Source organism: Carassius gibelio, chromosome B12 (genome assembly GCF_023724105.1).
Source record: "Carassius gibelio isolate Cgi1373 ecotype wild population from Czech Republic chromosome B12, carGib1.2-hapl.c, whole genome shotgun sequence".
NCBI classification, from domain to species: Eukaryota; Metazoa; Chordata; class Actinopteri; order Cypriniformes; family Cyprinidae; genus Carassius; species Carassius gibelio.
The window spans coordinates 18,957,022-18,978,869 of NC_068407.1; the positions used below are offsets into that span (position 1 = coordinate 18,957,022).

Here is a 21,848-nt window from a genome sequence, read left to right on the forward strand (position 1 = left end):
GCTTTAGTCATGTTAGTTTATAGTATACTGCTAGCGAGGACCTATGAAAGGTTAAAAAAAAATAGCAATTTTTGTGAAGGGGTTCACATATCATGGTTGTGACAAAATATAAGCACAATGATGTAAAAAAAAATATTTGCAATTTGTATGAATGTATTCACATATGGTTGTGACAAAATATAAGCACGATTACACAAAATAATAATTATTAGTAGTAGCAGCATAAAAGAAAAGAAAAACGATTAGCATAAAATAATAAAAACTCATCTGAGCCTGTGTGAACTTGTTGAACTCAAGTACTCATACTAAAACTTAGTGTACCTCATCAAGTCTTACAATTTTGATATTGTTTGATTTTATTATTATTATTATTAATATTAAACATTTTCAGTTTTTATGTTGAGGTTGATGTATCACGGTTGTGACAGACAAGCACAATGACATAAAACAACAACAATGAACAATAATACAAATGAAAAATAACAAATAAAAATAAAATAATAAAAAGTAATAACAATTAATCTGAGGCTTTGTGACCTGGTTGAACTCAAGCACTTGTCAAGAATTTAAACTTTTCAACTTAAAATGTTGATATTGTTTGGTCTAATATTTTTATATAATAATGCTATTATTATTATTATTATTATTATTATTATTATTATTATCACTTTAATATAATTGGATGTATAATTAAAATAAGGCTATAATAATAATAATACTTTTTGTTATTATTATTGTTATTATTATTAAATATTTTCAGTTTTTATGTTTAGGTTCATGGTTGTGCAAAAAAAAAAAAAAGCACAATGACATAAAACAACAACAAGAAACAATACAAAATAAAAAAATAAAAATAACAAATAATAAATCAAAATAAAATAATAAAAAGTCATAAAATCTTACCTGAGGCTGTGTGGCCTTTTTGAACTCAGGCACTCTTCAAGCATTACAACTTAGTTAAACCTAAAGTTTTTATTTTTTTATTATTTATTCTTAGGTATTTATTTTATTTTTGCAATTTTTTTTACGTTGAAAATATGTGAAGGCTTATAAAAAAGATACATTTCCGAAAATTATTTAATTAAAAAAAATGTGATTGCTCGATTCATGGATTTATTGGAGTAGGCTACGTATTTGGTACATGAAGATGCTTATGATTCAGTGCCAATTAAGTATCATTCTACTATTTGTATCGCGAGGGACAGATCTGTGGCGCGAGGTGCAGTGGAGGGAGGGGTCGATGATGACGAGGAGGAGGGTGTGGGACCCGGATGCTGATGCCAGGAACCAGAGCGGAGAAAATAACGTTTTACAACGCAAAGAAACCGTCAAGACACGCAAAATATCAGCGCGCGTATCAGTCACCATCAAAACCACAAAACCCCTTCCCCCAAAGCGACCGGCGAGAGCGGACACACGGCGCAGACGAGAAGGAAGAGGATGCTGCGGTCCGCAGCTCAACATCAGCAGCAGAGATGAAGCAGAGCTGCCAGATCCGCTACAGTGATGCGAGAGGATGCAGAGCGACCTGGACCTCCTCGTCTTGCTCAGTGTGAAACGGCAAGAGATTTACCTGCTTGTTTAACAGCATTTGCGAGATTCCGGCTCCTTTACTTGAGGTTTAGGCCCAGCACAAGTGTACTGAAGGCTTGTGTTCACTTATATCCACAAACACTACCGTTAGTCAGGAGGAGTTTTTGTCACGAGGCGATGGCCAGCTGGTAGATACATCTAGAAACAGGAGCTTACTAACAGGACCTGGCTTTCTGTAATGACTGGAAACGAAAAGCCTGATCAATTGAGAAGGGTGACTTTGATTGGCAGAGCTGTGAGTTAGGCTGCTTCTATGGACCTGACTGTATCTCTGCATTGCCATCAGCATCTTTCCCCTCATCTAAATGACAAACACAAAGAGTTCAGAATAATAAATAGGCCCGTATGACATATATTAGGGAACCCCGAGCTCAGCATGGATATATTTCCAGGTTGCTGCAGACCCTTGGAAGACTATTTTAGAAAAACTCAACTCAAAAACAGTGCGCTGTGATAATATTAAATGCAAAATGTCTAAGGAACTGTCAGTGACCCAGACAGCTCAGTATGTTGGGCCATATCGACTGGAAAAGACTCTCGGGAAAGGCCAGACAGGTAAGGAGACATTGTTTTCATATTAGATTATTTCTGCTCCTTTCAAAGCAGTTGTCGCTGATGTCTTGTGCATGTCTGCCGTGTCACTACAGGTCTGGTGAAGCTCGGGATTCACTGCAGCACTGGCCAAAAAGTAGCCATCAAAATAGTCAACAGAGAAAAACTCTCAGAATCCGTGTTGATGAAGGTAAGGAAACAATTAACACTTTTTTTTAATCCTCTGGTTTTTGTAAAGTTTACACAGTTATTAAAATTAGTTTTACATTTTAAAATTAAATGATAATATTCTAAATGTTGAAAGTAGCCTACTATGTCACAGTATGCTACAGTAATGCATCAGATAGAGAATATTTCATTGTTATTTTAGTATCACTGAGATACTATTAAAGTTTTTATAAATATTTTGAATTTTTATTCATTATTTTCACTGTAAATTTTAAACTGAAAATATCTCGCACTTATCGCCTCTGAAAAATCTAGTTGAGGTTGCTCTGCATATTCAAATTTACTCAAAAGCCAATTTATTAAAATTTAATTATGATAAGTGACCTTATCTAGATTTTTCTGAGGCAATAAGTTTGCAAGGATTCTTAGTAAGTTAACAAACTGAAATTTACAGTGTGTTTTCCATTTTCTTTTTAGGAAACGTTTTAGTTATTCATTTTTTACCATTTTATTAGTTTTTGTCTATATCATTTTCATACCTTTTTATTTCAGTTTCAGTTATTTTTTCTGTTTTTGAAGCTAATAATTTTTTAAATGAAAATAAAAAATATGTTGACTAAAAAATACATAAGTAAATTTGTTTTAAATATTTAAATGAAAAACAGTTATGACAGATTTATCAAAAAAATTTGCTATTTTGAATTGAATTGCTATTTATAAAGATGATAAATAGATAATGCAATATAACGAGTGGTAAATATAATCTTTCCTTTTACTCATTCAACCAGGTGGAGAGAGAAATTGCTATTTTGAAACTGATTGAACATCCACACGTGTTGAAACTCCATGATGTTTATGAGAACAACAAATATCTGTGAGTTGCCACACTTTTGCATGCTTTCTTCAAGGCTTCACTCAACATTGTTCTTCCTGCTCCTCATTTGTTCCTATATTGAAGCATTTTTTCCCACTCTTTCTCTGGTTCCATTCATGCAGATATTTGGTACTGGAGCATGTTTCAGGAGGAGAACTGTTTGACTATTTGGTGAAGAAGGGCAGACTGACACCTAAAGAGGCACGAAAGTTCTTCAGACAAATCATATCTGCTCTGCACTTCTGTCATAGTCACTCCATATGGTAAGACATAAATAACTACACACACACACACACACACACAGTTTTGCTGAAAGTGATTAAATTCCACACTGACCGCATCACAAATACAATTTATTTGTAAAATATAGAAATGTAAGAAATCTTAACAAAAGCAATAACAGAATGTAAACAATGCTGAAAAAACACTGCATCATATAATTTGGGACTGAAAAAAAAAGAAAAACAATCAAATCAACTTTCTCAAGGGGGCATTTTAGCAGTGATTATTAACCCTACTGACACAGTTATTGATAATGGTTTGTTTTCAACATAATAAAGGAGTTTTTATTCCCTCATATATTCATATGTACATGATGATGCAGGTGTATGCCTTTGTCAAAGACAAGAATAAATTATATAGACACTATATATGTTCCAAAGTATGTTTTCTGTGGCGGGTTGTTTGCTGGTGAACGACATGTTCAGAGCCGGTTGTCCTCTGTGCTATTGTAGTCATAGAGACTTGAAGCCAGAAAACCTCCTGCTGGACGAGAGGAACAATATCAGGATTGCAGACTTTGGCATGGCCTCACTACAGGTGGGAGACAGTCTGCTAGAGACAAGCTGTGGGTGAGTATTGTGTATGCGTGTGAGTATTAATGCTTTTTGCTTGCTTTATTGCACTTAAAGCTGCGTTCATTGCAGTATGAAATGGATAATTCTGATACTGCATGCTATCTGATCCAAACTGTTTTAAACTATGTTAAAGTACAAAATATACAGGTTTTGAAAATTAAAGCACACTTAAGAATGTGTGAATGTCGTTGAATTAGATGTCAAAATGTCATACCTAGCTACCACTAGACATTTGTTTAACAAAGGAAAGTTGCTAAGTGAATTTGTTTGGCAATATAAATACATTTTAGCTTGAAAAGACTTTAAAGGGGTCATGAACTGAGAAACAAACAAAAAATATATAAGATGTAATTGTGCTATAAAAACATCCTGTAAGTTCCAGAACTAAGAACTTACTTGTTAGCCTAAAAAAAGCTTATACTGAATCCAGTTTGCCAAAACGACAGCTTATGGACTGTATGACTCTATGATGTAATAGTGTGGCTAAACATCACCTCCACGTTAGAAGATCAACACCTGCTTCTACATCACTGCCAGTTTAGCCCCGCCCACTGATTCATGCACGTTGTGTAAATACTGAGAGGTGAACGCAGGTCTATGCAGAAACCAAGTGATAAAGATTGCTCAGAAGACAACAAGACGCTGTACAGTGCAGTGTCTTTGCATTGCCTTCCGTCTGATCCCAACATTAAAGGTCCAGTTTTTCGTGCTTTTTTGAAGCTTTGATTGTGTTTACAGTGTGCAATATAACGTGTTCATGTTTCGAGTGTAAAAAAAAACAGTTTTTTTCACACAATTTACTTATCTTTATACCGCTGTTTTCACTGTCAAAAAAACAGGCGGATGTCTTCCTTGTTTCTATAAAGTCCCTCCTTCAGAAATACGTAACGAATTCTGATTGTGCCAGCGGTTCCTGTGTTGTGATTCGACACCATCTTAGCGCACGCTGCCCTCCTGGAAACGCAATTGGGCTAGTTTTGAGAAGCAAGTGGGTAGGATTTGTTTTGAAAACCTGGCAGTCCTGATCTGAACGCACGTGCTGGAGATGTACTTCTAATCACAGGAGCGCCTTCACAGACGAGATGCGCATGAAAATCGCATTTGATTTTTGGCACAGCCCTAACATCTAGTTAACAAAGCTAAACAGCGTTGCCCTTTGTATAATAAGTTACAGAAACTGTTAAACGCACCAACTTAAATAATAAAATACACTTACCGGTTGTGGTCCATAAACAAGGACTTCTCCAGACAAAGTGGGAACTGCTCCATCTTTCAAGAATAATCTTTGTGCGAATCCGGCGAAACTGATTGAGATTGAGGAAGCTATTCTCAGCAAAATGTGCTGCACATATAGTTTTACATGTGGACAGATACTATTTATACTCTAACAACAACATTACACACTAACTAAAGTTTGAAACATGGGATCACGAAGAACAGGACCTTTATTTTTAGGATTCTGTCCTTTGTTCACTTAATTTTGGCATGGATTTGTTTACAAACAAGGCACAATTTAACCCGGATTTTCAAAAGATTGAAGCCAAAAGATGATGCTTTGCCAAATGTTGGATCTGAGAGTAATGTTGCAATACACAGGTGTGAGTAACTGTTCATATTACATGATCCTTATTGCTTTGTCTTTTAAACAGATTTGGTTTGTTATGTTCTGAGTTTTTATGCTTCAGTGCAGCGTCCATCTGTGAAGGACATTGGCTGTCAGACATACACAACTGTTAGCTGATCATAGCAGTGGCATTTACTTTCAAGTCTACAATCTACCAATTCAAACAGAGCATTAAAGAAAACAGGATATAAAATAGCCTATTCTAAATTATGATGCTTTTTGATGCAAAAAGTGAACCTCCGAGAACACTACAAAATAAAAAACAAAAGCAGTTCATGGCCCCTTTTCTACTTTTTTTTACTATTTACTGTTAACATGTTTTACCACTGCTAGATTGTTTTAATTTAAAATGTTCTTAGCATGTTTTAACACATTGTTTACATGTTTTATCACGTCGCTAGAATGTTACTAGCATGGTTTTAAGCATGTTTTGTCACCTTGTTAGTTAGATGTTAACATTTATCATGAAGCTATCATGTTTTACTTTGTTTCTAGCATGATTTACTATGTTGCTAGGATTTACCATGTTTTTATATATTGCTGCCATGCTTCATGATTTTGCTAGCACATTTTACATTGTTGCATATTGATTGCATGATTTTGCACTTAGGTAGCAGGCTTTAGCATGTTGCTCGGATGTTTTTAACCGTTTGTACTTAGTTTTAACATTAGTCATATAGGTGTTGTTTAGCATGAAGCTAGTATGATTTAATATGTTGCTAGCATGTTTTTACCATGTTTCATATCATTCGCACATTTTATTTTGTTGCTAGCATGTTTAAGTACATAGCTAGCATGTTTACATGTCATATCATGTTTTAGCACTTAGCTAGCATGTTTTAGCATGTCCCAACATGTTTTAGCACTGCTAGCATATTTTCACATTGTATTGGGCATTGCTAACATTTTTAACCTGAAGTCATCCAGTAACAAGTTGCTAGCTTTTTATATATTACTATTTGCTTTTATGCTTCATCACAAATGCACCAACCATCATAAAACTCCAAATAAGAAGATGCTTCATCACATTACTAGCACATTTTAGTTTGTTGCTAGAATGTTTTAGTATGCAACTAGCATGTAGGTTTTCCTAGCATGTTTTAACATTCTATTAGCATGTTTTAGCAATTAGCTAGCAGGTTTTATCATGTTGCTAGCATATAACATATTCTTTGTTTAGTTTTAACCTTTTGTTAGGTGCTGTTAACATTTTAGCACAAGGCTGGCATGTATGCATGTTTACATTGCTACTATGTGGCATCTCATTTCCAGCACATTTTATATTGTTGCTAGCATGTTTCAGAACATAGCTAGCATGTTTTAACACTTAACTAGCGAGTTTTAGCATGCCCTAACAGCTAGAATGTTTTAGCTATGTATTAGGGATTGCTAACATTTTAAACATGAAGCTTGCCCATTTTAATATGTTGCCAGTATATATAGCATGTCCTGGCATTTTAGCTCATTCCTAGCATGTTTTAGCACACTGAGATGAAACAAACCCTGAAGATCTGTGCCGAATTAGTTGGTTAAAGCTTGAAGGCTTAATTAATTTTAAGTCTTAGAAGAAGAAAAAGCTTGAATAGTAGATCAGTACTGGCTTTTCAAGCCAACATAATTATACATAACTTAATACAGCTTCCTATTCCTTATTGTTCAATTACATTTTGTACAACCTCTTAAGCTCAAGGGGTGTGCTTTTGCATTTTTGCCTGAATTTGACCCAGCTTTATATAAATAAATAACAATAAGTAAATGAAACAGCTTTGTTATTTTAAAACAAACTATACTTTCTCACACCCATCCATATTCTGTTTTCCCAAACTATTTGCAGATCTCCTCATTATGCATGTCCAGAGGTTATCAGGGTAGGTGTATACATCTAAAAAGTAGTAACCTGTATGTTTAAGAGCATAATTCTGTCTGAAGGTGAACCTTTGATCTTACTTCTACCTTCGGTTTCTGCTGCAGGGTGAGAAATATGACGGCCGACGGGCTGATGTATGGAGCTGTGGAGTCATTCTCTTTGCTCTGCTAGTGGTGAGGAAATCGCTTCAGCTCCCTCTGTTTCTCTCAGCTTGTCGGAGAGCATTTTACTTTCCCTCACTTATCACTTATTACTCATTTTTAGCTCATAGGCTGCTAAGCAAATAACTGAAACACTCCTTGCATGTCACTACCATCTACCATTTCTGTCTGCTGTCCTCAGGGTGCACTGCCCTTCGACCACGATAACCTGCGGCAGCTGCTGGAGAAGGTGAAGAGTGGAGTCTTCCACATGCCACATTTCATCCCTCCCGACTGCCAGGCTCTGCTGCGGGCCATGATCGAGGTCAATCCTGAAAAAAGAGTCACGGTGAGGGAGTACTGTGATTAAGCTTTCTCGTTGGTTTGCTTGGATGTGGTGAGAAACATACACTACTCCACAAAAGCACAGAAATGCAGAAGCAAACGTTTGGCAAATTTTTTTGTAAATGTATGATGCTGGATGGATCGTTTGTACATACGTACTGTGGCTTCTTTCCTTCAGTCCCTCATTACTGTGGTGGTTTGTCAGCTATAAAAAAACCAAAGTTTAGTTTACTTAATACTGTATGTGTTCTATGGATTAAGGTCTATGTTTTATACTACAAAAGTTTAACCTGATAACTGTCACTCACGTTTTTGAAGATAGACTTGAATGTGCATGATACAAACCTAAATTTTTATATTTCATGACTGAAAACATGTGTTTGTGTTTTTAAGTGATATATAACTTCTGATGATTTCTAAAATGTGATAGAGAAAAAGGCAACAAGGAAGTCTTTTTTTTAAGCAAAGGTCAAAGCTCCTTTTGTAATGTAGATTTCTGAGGGTGCACTCTTGTCATAAATTCATCTATTACTTTTCCTACATAATTTTTAACAAAAAATATTGGTATAATATATATTTGGAAGTCTTAGACCTTTCCAACGATATATAGTTTGTCAAGAATAGATTAAAATTGATTTTAATATAGTATAGTCAACGTAGGCGTCCCGTATACGGGACGGGGTGACATTTAACAGGTTAAGGTCTGTAATTTTTTGTTTAATATATATATATATATATATATATATATATATTTTTTTTTTGAATGAATGAATGAAGTCTCTAATGTCCAAACAGGCTGAATATACCGGTAGTTGATCAAAATACTGAAAAAAAAACAGCAATATTGTGAAATATTGTTACAATTTAAATGAGCTGTTTTCTGAGGAAGCCAGTTTCTACTATGGAATAATTTTCTACTTTGTTTCACAGTTCAGACTTTTTTCATGATTTCAATATTGCAAGATTATCTCACAATTTCTCACAGTTTATTTCTCAGAATTTTGAGTTTACAGTATATATTCTGACTTTTTTTTTTATTCTGAGTTTTATTATTCTTTATTTTGTTTTTTTCTGCCACAAAATAAAACATAAAAAGGTAACTGTGAAGTTTTATCCCACAATTATCTAGCAATTGTGAGTTTTTATTCCATAATTTGAACTTTCCTTCTAAAAATTGCAGGTTTATATCTCGCAAGAGTTTATATCTTGCAATTTGAAGACATTTTGAGTGTGAATTGTGAACGTTGTAATTTTTTATCCTGTGGTGAGCATTTAAAAACGTTTAAAAATGTAATCTATTCTTGTGATGCAAATCTGAATTTTCAGCATTACATGTCACTGTGTCACGGTATCTTTCAGAAATCATACTAATATGCTGATTTGCCAGACAACGAACATTTTTGATTATAATCAATGTTGAAAAGAGTTGCTGCCTAATATTTTTGTGTAAACCGTGATGATTTTTGTTCAGGATTTGGAATAGAATGAAACAATCATTTATTTTTCGATTCAGTGGTTTGAAGTGTGTATAAAACTAGCCAAGTCACACCACCAAAACAAAGTTTTGTTACATCATGCCATTGAAGGATAATTAATGATTTGTGGATTACATTTAGTAGATAACTTGTAAAAGGTCTCTGTATGCATGTTTGGGCTGAGTTCTTATTGCATTTACACCAAAACCTTTATAACAGTGACTCATTTTGTGCAGCTGATAATTCAGATTTAAAAAAATCTTCAGCTTATAATGTTGTAGCGCCATCTGCCTGTGAACAGACTCTGATAAATACACCGTTTTCCTTCTGCAGCTAGAGGCCATCCAGAAACATGCCTGGTATCAGTAAGTATTGATTATTTATTTATATTCTCTCTATCACTGTAGTCAATCCACAGTGATTCGGTGAAAGTGTATTTATGGATGAATTTCATGAATAAATAGTTTGTATTGAAACGATATGAAATGATTTCATCTCACGTCTTTAATAGCAGCCCAAACTGCAGATGATTTGTGCAAGCAGCTCACATTCGTATGTGTGTTTGTTTGTTTGTGTGTGATGAAGAGCTGGACGTAATGAGCCGTGTCCGGAGCAGCCGCCCCCGAGGCGTGTGAGCATGGGACGGATCATGTCTCTGACAGAGCTGGACCCAGATGTGCTGGACAGCATGTATTCTCTGGGCTGTTTCAGGGATCGGGTTAAACTGGCCCAAGACCTGCAGTGTGAAGAGTGAGCGTAACATTAGCACTTTTTGCATCATGTGCATTTTTCATTCAGAAAACATAAAAATCGAGTTCATCTTTAACCCTGTCAAGCCTCACGTATGATATAATAATCAGATTTGTTTGTTTGTTTTTATTTTTTTTAAATGGAACTATGTATAGAACCTTCTAAAAACTAAAAAAAAAAAAAAAAAAAAGTTTGCATACATACTTTAGCATTTTTACAATTATACTAAAAACTTGCTTTAAAAAAGTATGATTTATCAATCAGATGACAGAAGGCATGTAGTAAATTGTGTACAGCCGGTTTTTCAGCAAGGTTTGGCTCATGTTGATTATTTAAAGCCCTTAAAAAGTAGGCCTTACAGTAGGCTTGATAGGGTTAATATTGTTTTTCACTTTTCTGTCTCTCGCTTTTTTCCTCAGAGATAACCAGGAGAAGATGATCTATTATCTCCTGTTAGACCGTAAAGAGCGCTATCCTAGCTATGAGGATGAGGATCTTCCTCCCAGAAATGACATTGGTACGTGTCTCTTTCATGAACACAGTTAAATAAAGTCAAGAATTTAAAGTTACTCACTCATGTTAAACCATATGTACTACATTTATACATTTGGCAGACACTTTTACCCAAAGCTAATTACTGCATGTTGGGGAATGAAGGTCAGGTGTGAAATGTTAAAGTGATAGAGCACCCAAAAATACAAATGCTGTCATTTACTCACCTCGTGTCAATCCAAACTTGCATTTCTTTTGTTTCTGGAACATTAGAGGATTTTTTGGAGAATGTTGGTAACCAAACGGTTTCTGTTCCTAGTGACTTTCGTTATATGGACAAAAAATACATTGAAAGTCAGTGGGAACTGAAACGCTTTGGTAACATTTTTCAAAATATCTTATTTTGTGTTCTCACAGAAAACAATACAAGTTCGGAATAACATGAGGGTGAGTAAATTATTATAGTTTTTTTTGGGTGGCCTATCCCTTTAATGTCAAGAATGCAAAGAGCACATAAAATACACCAGTTCTTGAGATTGCAGCACATTCAATGTCAAACATAAATCCAAACAAATCCAGACACAGGTCTGTTTATGTTTATTTTATAATAACATTTCTCATTGTTGCTTTTTGTGGAATAAAAAATACCTCTTCATACTGTTCATATGTGTGTTAACATTTGATTTACAGGTGTTTTACCAGTTCTTTTTCTCTCAACAATGCAATTTTGATCTGCTGTCACTTTTTTCTGGAAAACACAGTGTATTTCATTCATTCAGAGTCACTCTTAAAAATAAAGGTTATTTTTTAACATCTAATTCCATGAACAATCTTTAACCTTCATAGAATTTTTGCATTCCACAAGGTTCTTTATATTGAAAAAGGTTTATTCAAATGTATAAAATGGTTCTTCTAATGGCATTCGCTGCAAAACCCATCTTTTGTATAGATGTTATGCATTCCCTGGTAACTGAACGCATGACCTTGCTGTTGCTAGTGCTATACTCTTCTGTTTTGAGCTACAGGCACACCGCTCTGTAAACTCTGTGTTCTGTATATCTATATAGACCCTCCACGGAAGCGTGTAGACTCACCCATGTTGACACGTTACGGCCGCTGCCGGCCAGAGAGGAAGAGTCTGGAGGTGCTGAGTGTGACGGAGCAGAGCTCACCCACAACCCCACGAAGAGCACTGGACACCTCCACGCACAGCCAAAGGTACGCATGCAGTCGCATTCACATTTAGCATATATGGATGTTTGGAATTTAGCATTACTGACTCTTGACTGCCACGCTCGATCCAGATCTCGATCTGTAAGCGGAGCATCAACGGGCCTCTCATCTAGTCCTCTGAGCAGTCCTAGGGTAAGTACCTGTCTGCCAACCTTATTTCTCTACTAAAGAGATAGTTCACCAAAAAATGAGTTTCTCAGCAGCAATGTTGTCAAAAATACAGATTTTTTTTTATTAATACAGAATAGTTGAATACTAATTTTCTTGCACTAATGATACATCAGTGTACCGGTTGCACTTTCTTACTCTTTTTTTCTCTCTGACAGTGTGTTAATGTGCACCACAGTGTGTATTTTAAATAAGCATATAGTCCATTGTACTGCGTGCTTAAGAGTTCATTTATACGTGGGCAGCTCATGATCAGGTGTTTTTAGTGTCTCAGAGTGGCACAGTTTAAAGTAAATGCAGCTGCTTTGCATGTTTAATGTATTTTTTTTGTTTCACTCTTTACTGTGAGACAATGGGCCAGGACGGTGTTGCCACCTTGTGGAGCAACTGATTAATGCAAAACAAATTCAATGTGCATGTGTAACTTATGCTTATAAAGCATACATGGTTATAAAAATCATGTTGCGTGCATAGAGTACGCATGTACCAGTGATGCACGGGTTGATCCGAAATGAGCGGGTGCCTGCGGTCACCCATGGTTACGTGTCATCCAAAAATATTTTTAATGATATTCGGGTCGCGGTTGGACAGGTCGTTTGAAATAAAGATGCCAATTAAACCTTTATAATTTATATAGTATTAGGCACAATTTTGAAATACATAGGCCTACACTTTATTGGCTGAATTACTGGTGTGATTATAGAGTTACCGCTTTATGCTGTACTGTACAGCAATTTTACCCTTTGTCCCGCCTCACGCAAATTCAGCATCTGTCCTGCTTTTTCATTCGACCCTGCCTAATAAATACACGGATACGTTCATAGGCGTAGTGTTAATTTATGTCCAATAGTTCAGAGGAGAGCAATAAAAGTGTTAGTCGACAGATTGAGTCGTACGTCAATCAAACTGTTGACTGGTGCACGAACTCCTCCTCAACATTCAACAATCTCAAATTGGAGCACGCGTGCGTTGTTCGGTCAGGTTAAGCAGCCATGGCCAATGTGGCCACGAAAAAGAGAAGCGAATGGACCGCAACATACTCTTGGTTAAGACCTGTATATGGCGAAGCAGAGAAAGCTTTTTGCATTTAATGCAAAAGCAGTTTTTCTGTGGGACATGGTGGAGAATACGACATGAAGCGACATGATGCATGTGAGAACCACAGAAAAAATGCACATCATCAAGAAACATGCAAATCAGTGCAATCGTTTTACAATAAACCAAATGACCCACAGGCTGACAAAGTTTCGGCAGAAGTGACGAGCATTTATCATGCCGTACTTCACACTCATTCATCGCTCTACCGACTGCAGTAACAAGGTTGCTCCAGTCATTTTTCCAGATTCTGAAATAGCTAAGAAAAAGCTGTAGAAACTTTGGGTGATATTTTGGGTCAGGTAAGTGTCTTAATCTTTTAGTCTGTGCGTTTAAAAAGAAATTTAGGCAATATATTACAGAAAGCTTGAAATATCTACTTTTAAATCAAAATATTCAAACCAAAATGAATAGGCTACTCTCTGATTATGTTATCCAAATGAAATGTGCATTTCTCTCTGGTGTTCATGGTGAGTCCGCATCGTCAACTTCATCTTAGCAGCGACACAGAAAACACAAATTTTTTACTAAACAATTAAATGTCTCCTTGCACATTCATAATCATTACCGGTTCTTTGTGGCAAGCTTTGTGTGCGGTCATAATGCTTATTATCCTGTAGGCTAAAGCCTATTTAGTTATTAAATTAACATAAAGGGGCGATGCATTTACTACTTGTAAAAAATGCGGGTCAGGAAGCGGGTCGGGTACAATATTTTCTTTTTCTTTTTTAGCAGGCGGGGTGGTTTATACATTGACGGCGCATCACTGGCATGTACTGTTCTGATGAAAATAAGTTGTGTCATGCGCACTGTACACAAACCCGTACATACTTGTAAAAACTGAAGTACACTTTAATCACACACTCACACATCATCTGTACACCATCACTGTGCACTAAAGCTGTATCACCTGCCATTGCTCATTTTCACTCCTGTTTCTCTCTCCATCTGCCACGGCCTTCACTCTTCCACCCCGCTCCTCCTCCTCCTTACCCCATCAGAGCTCTGTCTTTACCTTCAGCGAGCCGGAGGTAGTTGCCGTCACCAAAGCGGGAAGCGGCAGCACCAACGCTCATCCAAACCGATCGCATGAACCCAAAACACAGACGCTTCCATCTAAAACTGCACCCGAACGCCTCCAGTCCATGAAGTCCTTCCCCTTGCCCTCCTCTTCCTCCTCCTCCTGCTCTCCCTCCCCTTCCCCCTTCCTGTCGTCCATTCCCCGTTTCCTCTTCTTTCCTTCTCCATCTGCGTTGCTGAAGTCGGTGACTAAAAGCCTGTATCCCATGTCTCAGGTCACCCCTCAGGGCTCTCCCCTGCCCACCCCGCTGGGTACCCCTGTGCATCAACCCCACCCCTGCACCGCTACCCCACCCTCCTCCTCCTCTTCCTCTTCTTCCTCCCGAGCTGAGGGAGGAAGTGTGGGCGTGGGCTCACTCTCCTTGACCCCACCCTCTAGTCCAGGGGGAGGCGGCGGCATGGTGGCCAGTAGCTCCGCCTACTGGAGGACACGCCTCAACTCGCTGAAGAACAACCTGTTGGGATCACCGCGGTTCCACCGCCGCAAGCTGCAGGGTGGGCCCCGATGTCTTTCCTTTTTAAGTATTTCATCAAATAGAGGAGAAATTTTCAAACATTCTGATGCCATGGAGCCCTAAAGAACCATTTTTGATCCGATAAATAAGAATGTTATTATATTATATTATATTATATTATATTATATTATATTATATTATATTTACCCCTACTATTTAGCTAACACTGTATCATTTTTCTGCCATAAGAGTAATAATTCGATTATTAGAGAGCTTTTAGATGTGCTCACTTGAAGAAAAACATCAAACTGTGGCTGTCAATAGAATAAAATTATTTATTGCATGGTAAACTCCATTATTTATGACACTGGAAACCAGAATTCTATTGATTGATTAATTACAACCGTATTTCATTTTCTATGACCTTTTCTGCAGGTCACATTGCAGCAAGGGTTATTATCATTAACATAAACTAAAACTAAAACAAAACCATGAAAAAATAGTTGCTTGAAATATAATAAATGTTAACAAAAAAAATATTTAGTTTCTATTTTTTTTTCAATTAGTTGCCAATATAAAATTTACAGTTTAAGTAAATAAATAAAAATAATAAATAAAAATATATAGACATATTTAATAAAAATTAAGTAAACTTAAAACATAATAAAAATATAATATAATTCAAAATATGCTATTTAAAAAAACTATAATAATGTATGATACTAAAATATCACTGCCTGCAGTCCTTTGGGGGTCCCTGGATCTCTAACCTCTGAAATATAAAATAATGGTTAAATAATTGAATTGAATCAATGTCAGGTTGTATTTGATCTATTCTTCATTCTTACTCTTACTTTCCAAACAGTGCCAACCTCGGAGGACATGTCCAGTTTAACACCAGAATCAAGCCCAGAGTAAGAAACACTTGCCAACCCAATAACACATGTATATTGCCAAGAGGTCTGTCAAATAATCTGGAAAAATCATTTGGAAAGCATTGCATTTTATTTGAAAGGACTCACTGTATGTTGCACAATTTTATGTTTCATTAATTTGTAAAAGGTTTTTTTTCAAGGTGTCTGACCATTTTTGTTACTGTGTAATTTGCATATGAAAAAGAAACATCATCGATACACATACAGTAAATTCTATATAATAAATATTGCAAACAGTGCCCTTCAGTGTTTAAATGCCATCCTGCAGATCCTAAAAATGAAATGTGTCAGATGACAATGCTCAACGACGTCATGGCGACTTGCATGTGTTATTCAGGGAAATATATTAACGATAATGATCTCCAGCTTTTAATTCTTCAGTGTGCTGCATCATTGTGATGAGTCTTACAGATTACCCAAGTGTCTGTCTGTCTGTCTCTCTGTTTGTGGTCCCACAGGCTGGCTAAAAGGTCCTGGTTTGGGAATTTCATCAGTCTGGAGAAAGAAGAGCAGATTTCTGTGGTCATCAGAGACAAACCTTTTAGTGGCATTAAAGCGGATATCGTCCATGCCTTCCTCTCTGTGAGTCAGCTGCTCCGTGCATGATTAGGCAGTTTAAGAAACTAAATCGCTCCCATATTCACTAGTAGATTTTTTAATATTGTGAAAGTCTCTGATGCTCCACAATGCTATATTTATTTGATCAAAAAATACAGCAATATTGTTTGACATTATTACAATTAAAAATAACTTATTTAATATATAGTAAAATATAATTTATTCCTGTGTTCAAAGCTGAATATTCAGCATCATTACTTTAGTCTTCAGTGTCACATGATCTTCAGAAATCATTCTAATATGCTGATTTGCTTGATTTCTTATTGTTATTCATGTTTAAAATTGCTATGCTGCTTCATTTTTTTTTTCAAGATTCTTTGATGAATGGAAAATTCAAAAGATGGCATTTATTTGAAATACTTTGCAACATTAATTTAATGCATCATTACTGAATAAGTCTATTGTCATTGATTTTATTTGTGGATTTTGATTTATTGAAAATAATTTATTTGTATATCATTCCTGAGGATAAAAAATGTCCATTAGGTGTACATATGTATGTTTAAGAAAGAATCGAATGCCTGAGGTATTAAAAATACATGTTTTGGGGGAATTGCAACATAATCTATGGCAAAGTGCACTGTTCTTTTAGACAAGCAAACATGCGTGCTTTGTTGGTTAAAAAATTGAAAAAATACACTTTAAAGATGTGTCAGTTTTCTGTCACTAGCATCGCTGAATGCAAATGCAAAAATAATTACAAGATTTCCTGAACCCTCACCTGCCAGTCAAACAGATAACCACGCCCCCAAACTCACATCATTGGTTGAACCAAAGTTGCTTTTAATTCAAATTTTCCAAATAAGTCTATACATTTCTTATATAAAGAAATAGAAATATGAATCCCAGACTTTTGAATATATCAATGTTTTCTATGGATTTTAAGCATATTTGTAATTTTGAGTATAGCAATATTTGATATGTGAAGATACTATAAGACGTTACATTTACTGTGACCAAAAAAACAAACAAACAGCAAACCATTTTGGAAACCTAATACAAGATGCATTCATGCATATGATTGTTGCATCACATCTCACAATTTTAAGACATTACATCAAGTTAAAAACTCTGTTTAGCTCTTTAAATATCTATAAAATATTTTGCATATTAAAAAAAAGATGCATCATTGTATTATTTTACAAAAATAACTAAAATATTTTACTGTTTTGTCCCACACTTGTGCAATGTAGAGAAATAAATAACCTGAAATTACAGCTATATTCTGCATCTCATTAACTCAACCCCATAAATTGTGACAAAAACCAATCCAAATTCACCCATAATAATTGAACATGACCACACATTGATAATGTATGCAGCAGTAAGGAACAGTTCTCTCTCTCATGTGTTTGTCTTCAGATTCCCTCGCTCAGTCACAGCGTAATCTCTCAGACCAGTTTCCGTGCGGAGTACAAGACTTCTGGAGGTCCGTCTGTCTTCCAGAAACCCGTCAGATTTCAGGTAGACATCTCCTTCTCTGAGGGGGAAAGAGAACGAGAGCGGGACAGAGACAGGGACGGACAGAAGGATTATGGGCTCTACAGTGTAACTTTTAGCCTCATATCAGGTGAGAAGAAGTACTATCTGTTTGGTAATGATTTGCGTGTCCACTTCCATTCAAGTGTATCAGAGCGTTTCATTTATGGTACAGAAACAAAACAAAACAAAACATGAAATAGTGTTCACTCAATTTTACACACTAAATAAAGTTTCATCAGGAGACATCATCTCTATGTCTAGTTGAATGCTTTTGATTTTCAATGCATTATTATTATTTATAATTTTGAAGCAATATGCAGTGTCATACAAATATTTAAAAATGTTCATGAGACTTTAGATTTAATAAAAAGTAGCATTATATAAACTATTATGGATATTATAAAAGGTTTAAGATACAGTGGTTGCATTAGCCTTAAATGATTTCCATTGAATGGAATAGAACATTTAAATTGGCATAAATAACCTGTTACTGTTAAACCTGATCTATTTAAATGCATTTTTTGCAGTGCTTTAAATATTTATATTTTTTATAAAATTAAAAAATGTTAACGACACCTTGATTTTAATAAAAAGTATGATTATATAAACTGTTATATAAATGCTCCATTGATTTTAACATGCAAATTTATACATTTACACTTTTACACAAATTTTTATTTTATTTAATGCATTTTTTCCAGAAAATAATTTTTACAGATTTTCATGAAATTTTAATTTCATATAGTATGATTATATCATTATAGCAAGTGAAGATGAAATGTTGTTACATTAGAGTTTAGAATGGAAATCATTTTCATTCAAACGAAATGGAACTTTATTTGATGTGTTTTCAGTGAGCAGTATTTCTTATTTAAATGTTCATAAGACTATGCTAAATAATAAAAGTATGATAAATAATAAATAGCAAGTGTTAGATACAATATATTTCCATAAGCCAGGGGTTCACTACACATCACTGAAGTTATATGAGTATGTGTGTGTGTGAATTTGAATTTTTAGGTCCAAGTCACAGATTTAGACGAGTTGTTGAAACGATTCAAGCCCAGTTGCTCAGTGGTCACGATCAGACCATGACGCAGACTCTTTCAGGTGAGAACAGACACATGTCATAAATTCATCTAGCATGCTTCCACTCTTCTATAGTCTTTGTTTGCTCTGCACTAGATGAGAAGAACAGTCGCCCTCCTAGAACACCAACCAGACAGAACTCCCGGCGCTCAGAGGGCGGAGCCGACCGCTGCGAGTGGGTGGAGTGTGGAGAGGGCGGGGTTTTACTCCAGCGCAGGGGGTCTGGAAGAGAAAGAACCCGCCTACTTTCCTCCAGTGGAACACAATCACAGCCCTGAGCAAGAAATGTTCAGTCAGGACTTTACTCAAACGTTCCTTCTCCCCTTCTCACCTCAGAACAGCATGATGGTCAAATGTGTTTTTAAAGGAGCTTTTTGAAAGTCTAATGAAACCAAAAACTGATACGCATTGTTCAAGAACATGGGATCTATTGAACAGTCAGGGATCCGAGGAGCACTTTGTTCTCAAACGTATTTAATCGATCATCCTGGACAATGCTTTGATTTGTGCTGTATTTTCCCTCACGTGATTTGGATGTAATGTGCAGAACTTGGCTTTTTAATGACATTGGTGAAAGGAAAGGTTTCGGTTGGGGGTAGCACACCATCTGTTCCTTCCAGACCAGGTCTCCGTTTCACCAATCGAGTAATTATAGCAACAGAGACATTAGTCCAATTTATTCTGAATTTTTATCCTCCCAGAAAATATGTAGAGATTTAGATCCAAAAGCTATCAGCACCAAGAGTGCTCAGTCATATGCAATAAAAATCAATAAGCTACAAAAGATTCACATGCTGGATCTTTTTAAAACATGATTACCTCCTTGAGCGGACAGACTCATGGTGATTTTATGACCGTTGCTCACCAGCCCTGTGTCATTAGCTAACTTCATTTTCACTCTCTGTAGAAATGCTGCATGCTAAATAAGGTCAAGCTTCAGCCCCTAATGCCTGCGTTTCTGCGTGCGTTCACCTTCAAAATCTAGCCTCGGTTCACCCTTTTGGCAGCTCAAACGTAAGAGAGCATCTGACAAACGGAGGATTCCGGTGACTGTAGTCTCCAACAAGAGTTCACATGTAGAGCAAACGGGAATCAGTCCAAAATGTGAAAGGATCACATTCATCCAATTTCTCTGTTGCTGCAAGACTTTTGGGTGAAGCCAACCAAGTGAATGTCGTTGATTTTATTTGTGGATTTTGGTTTATTGAAAATAATTTATTTGTATATCTTTCCTGAGGATTAAAAAAAATGTCCAGTAGGTGTACATATGTATGTTTAAGAAAGAATCGAATGCCTGAGGTATTAAAAATACATGTTTTGGGGGAATTGCAGCATAATCTATTGCAAATTGCACTGTTCTTTTAGACAAGCAAACATGCGTGCTTTGTTGGTTTAAAAATGGAAAAAATACACTTTAAGGATGTGTCAGTTTTCTGTCACTGGCATCAATGAATGGAAATGCAAAAATAATTACAAGATTTCCTGAACCCTCCCCCTCACCTGCCAGTCAAACAGATAGCCACGCCCCCAAACTCACACCATTGGTTGAAGCAAAGTTGCTTTTAGTTCAAGTTTTCCCTGCACTCTTAAAAATAAAGGTTCTTTTTATGGTTTCATGAAGAACTTTTAACATCCATGGAATCATTCCATTCCACAAAAGGTTCTTTAAATGATTAACATTTCTCACTAAGAAAAACTGTTCTTTTTAAGAACAGTCTACTGAAAGGCTCAAAAACACCCCTTCATTTTTTAAGAATAAAGCTGGAATAGAAGACAATATTACAAAAATTAAAAAATCACACACTTCACCTTTAAGAAGAAAAGGAAAGAAAGACTTCCTCTGGGCATTATCTGATGAGAAAAATGTGCTGTACCTTCGACCTCAAGAGGAAATTGAAAATTTTATGGTATTTGAAGAAAAATAAAACCATTGTCTAGGCCACAGACCTTGCTCGTGCCATCACAAAATATGTACATTCACATCAATTTGTCTCTAATTATGATTATGACACGGTATGAAATAGGAAATTGATCTCTAAGATCCAGCGTAATATATCTGAAAGAGGGACACTCTCTGTACAAATGGCTTCTCTGCTCAACAGTTGTCATGAATCTGCTAAATGTGATCCAGTTTTGTGTGTCTTTGTCAATTTTAAGTTGTCTTTGTGTCAGCTGTTTTCCATTTTTCATTTATTTATTGTATGGAAATTGATTGGCACTAAAAGTCTAATTACATAATGTGACCGATGGACCATCATATCTTATCATATTTAATTAGGTAAAGCAATGTATCCAGTTTTGGGCATACAAACCGTGATCATTAAGAACCAACCAGTCCAAATCTAAGAAAAAACACTTTTCATTTTTGTTGCAAAAAAAGATAGGAATAGCATATGTATTATATTTTTGCATCAGGGAATGGCACAACTATCTGGACATATCATAACTTGTATTGTCTTAGCTGGCCATCAGTTGGTTAACATATGTATTTTTAGGAATAACAACAGGACGAAATATCTAGGAACAGCATTGCCAATGCAATATTGATTTTCATGTTAAAACCGGCCAGGTTTCATTTGCTTTTCTATCTGTGGTTATGTATGTATGTATGTATGTATGCTTGCAATGTGTTTCCCAGCCCTCAACAGAATTTTAACTCTATGTTGACATCTCATTCGATGACAGTGAATGGATCATGATCGTGCATCTGGACGTTTGTGCACAGTGTGTGTTCACGATGCACAGAGAGTCTCAGAGAGTCAGATCAAATTGTTCTTTCGATTTCAGCTTTGAAAGTGTGTGTGTGTGTGTGTGTGTGGGAGAGAGAAGCGAAATGGATTCAGGAAGGTCTACGTAATCAATTTAATAGGCGTCAATAAAAATAACCAACAAAGTTTACAAACCCACAGCTTTTGTTTTACTCATCTGCATGTGTTATTATACATACAATCAAATT

At 35.9% G+C, this 21,848-nt stretch overlaps 1 protein-coding gene across 2 annotated transcripts; it reads left to right on the top strand.

Moving 5' to 3' along the window:
* The first annotated feature begins 1,236 nt into the window (after positions 1-1,236).
* LOC127968776 (serine/threonine-protein kinase BRSK2-like) lies at positions 1,237-20,218 on the top strand. Of its 2 annotated transcripts, none has more exons than XM_052570111.1 (19): positions 1,237-2,148; positions 2,241-2,335; positions 3,102-3,187; positions 3,310-3,450; positions 3,922-4,038; positions 7,503-7,536; positions 7,640-7,708; positions 7,878-8,024; positions 9,829-9,860; positions 10,081-10,245; positions 10,665-10,762; positions 11,805-11,955; positions 12,042-12,102; positions 14,235-14,808; positions 15,634-15,682; positions 16,162-16,285; positions 17,684-17,891; positions 18,824-18,913; positions 18,989-20,218. In XM_052570111.1, the coding sequence occupies exons 1-19, from the start codon at positions 2,064-2,066 to the stop codon at positions 19,168-19,170; spliced, it is 2,508 nt and encodes an 835-aa protein (XP_052426071.1). In that variant the 5' UTR covers positions 1,237-2,063; the 3' UTR covers positions 19,171-20,218. The 2 variants fall into 2 exon arrangements, with proteins under 2 accessions (XP_052426071.1, XP_052426072.1); XM_052570112.1 differs by having other exon boundaries at positions 14,529-14,808.
* The last annotated feature ends 1,630 nt before the right edge of the window (positions 20,219-21,848 follow it).

Bases quoted from the DNA above. Each gene is read 5' to 3' on its own strand.
- LOC127968776 (XM_052570111.1), top strand. From the start codon at position 2,064: ATGTCTAAGGAACTGTCAGTGACCCAGACAGCTCAGTATGTTGGGCCA. The intron at 8,025-9,828 runs GTGAGGGAGTAC...TTCCTTCTGCAG, and splicing joins ATCCTGAAAAAAGAGTCACG to CTAGAGGCCATCCAGAAACA. The intron at 9,861-10,080 runs GTAAGTATTGAT...TGTGTGATGAAG, and splicing joins CAGAAACATGCCTGGTATCA to AGCTGGACGTAATGAGCCGT.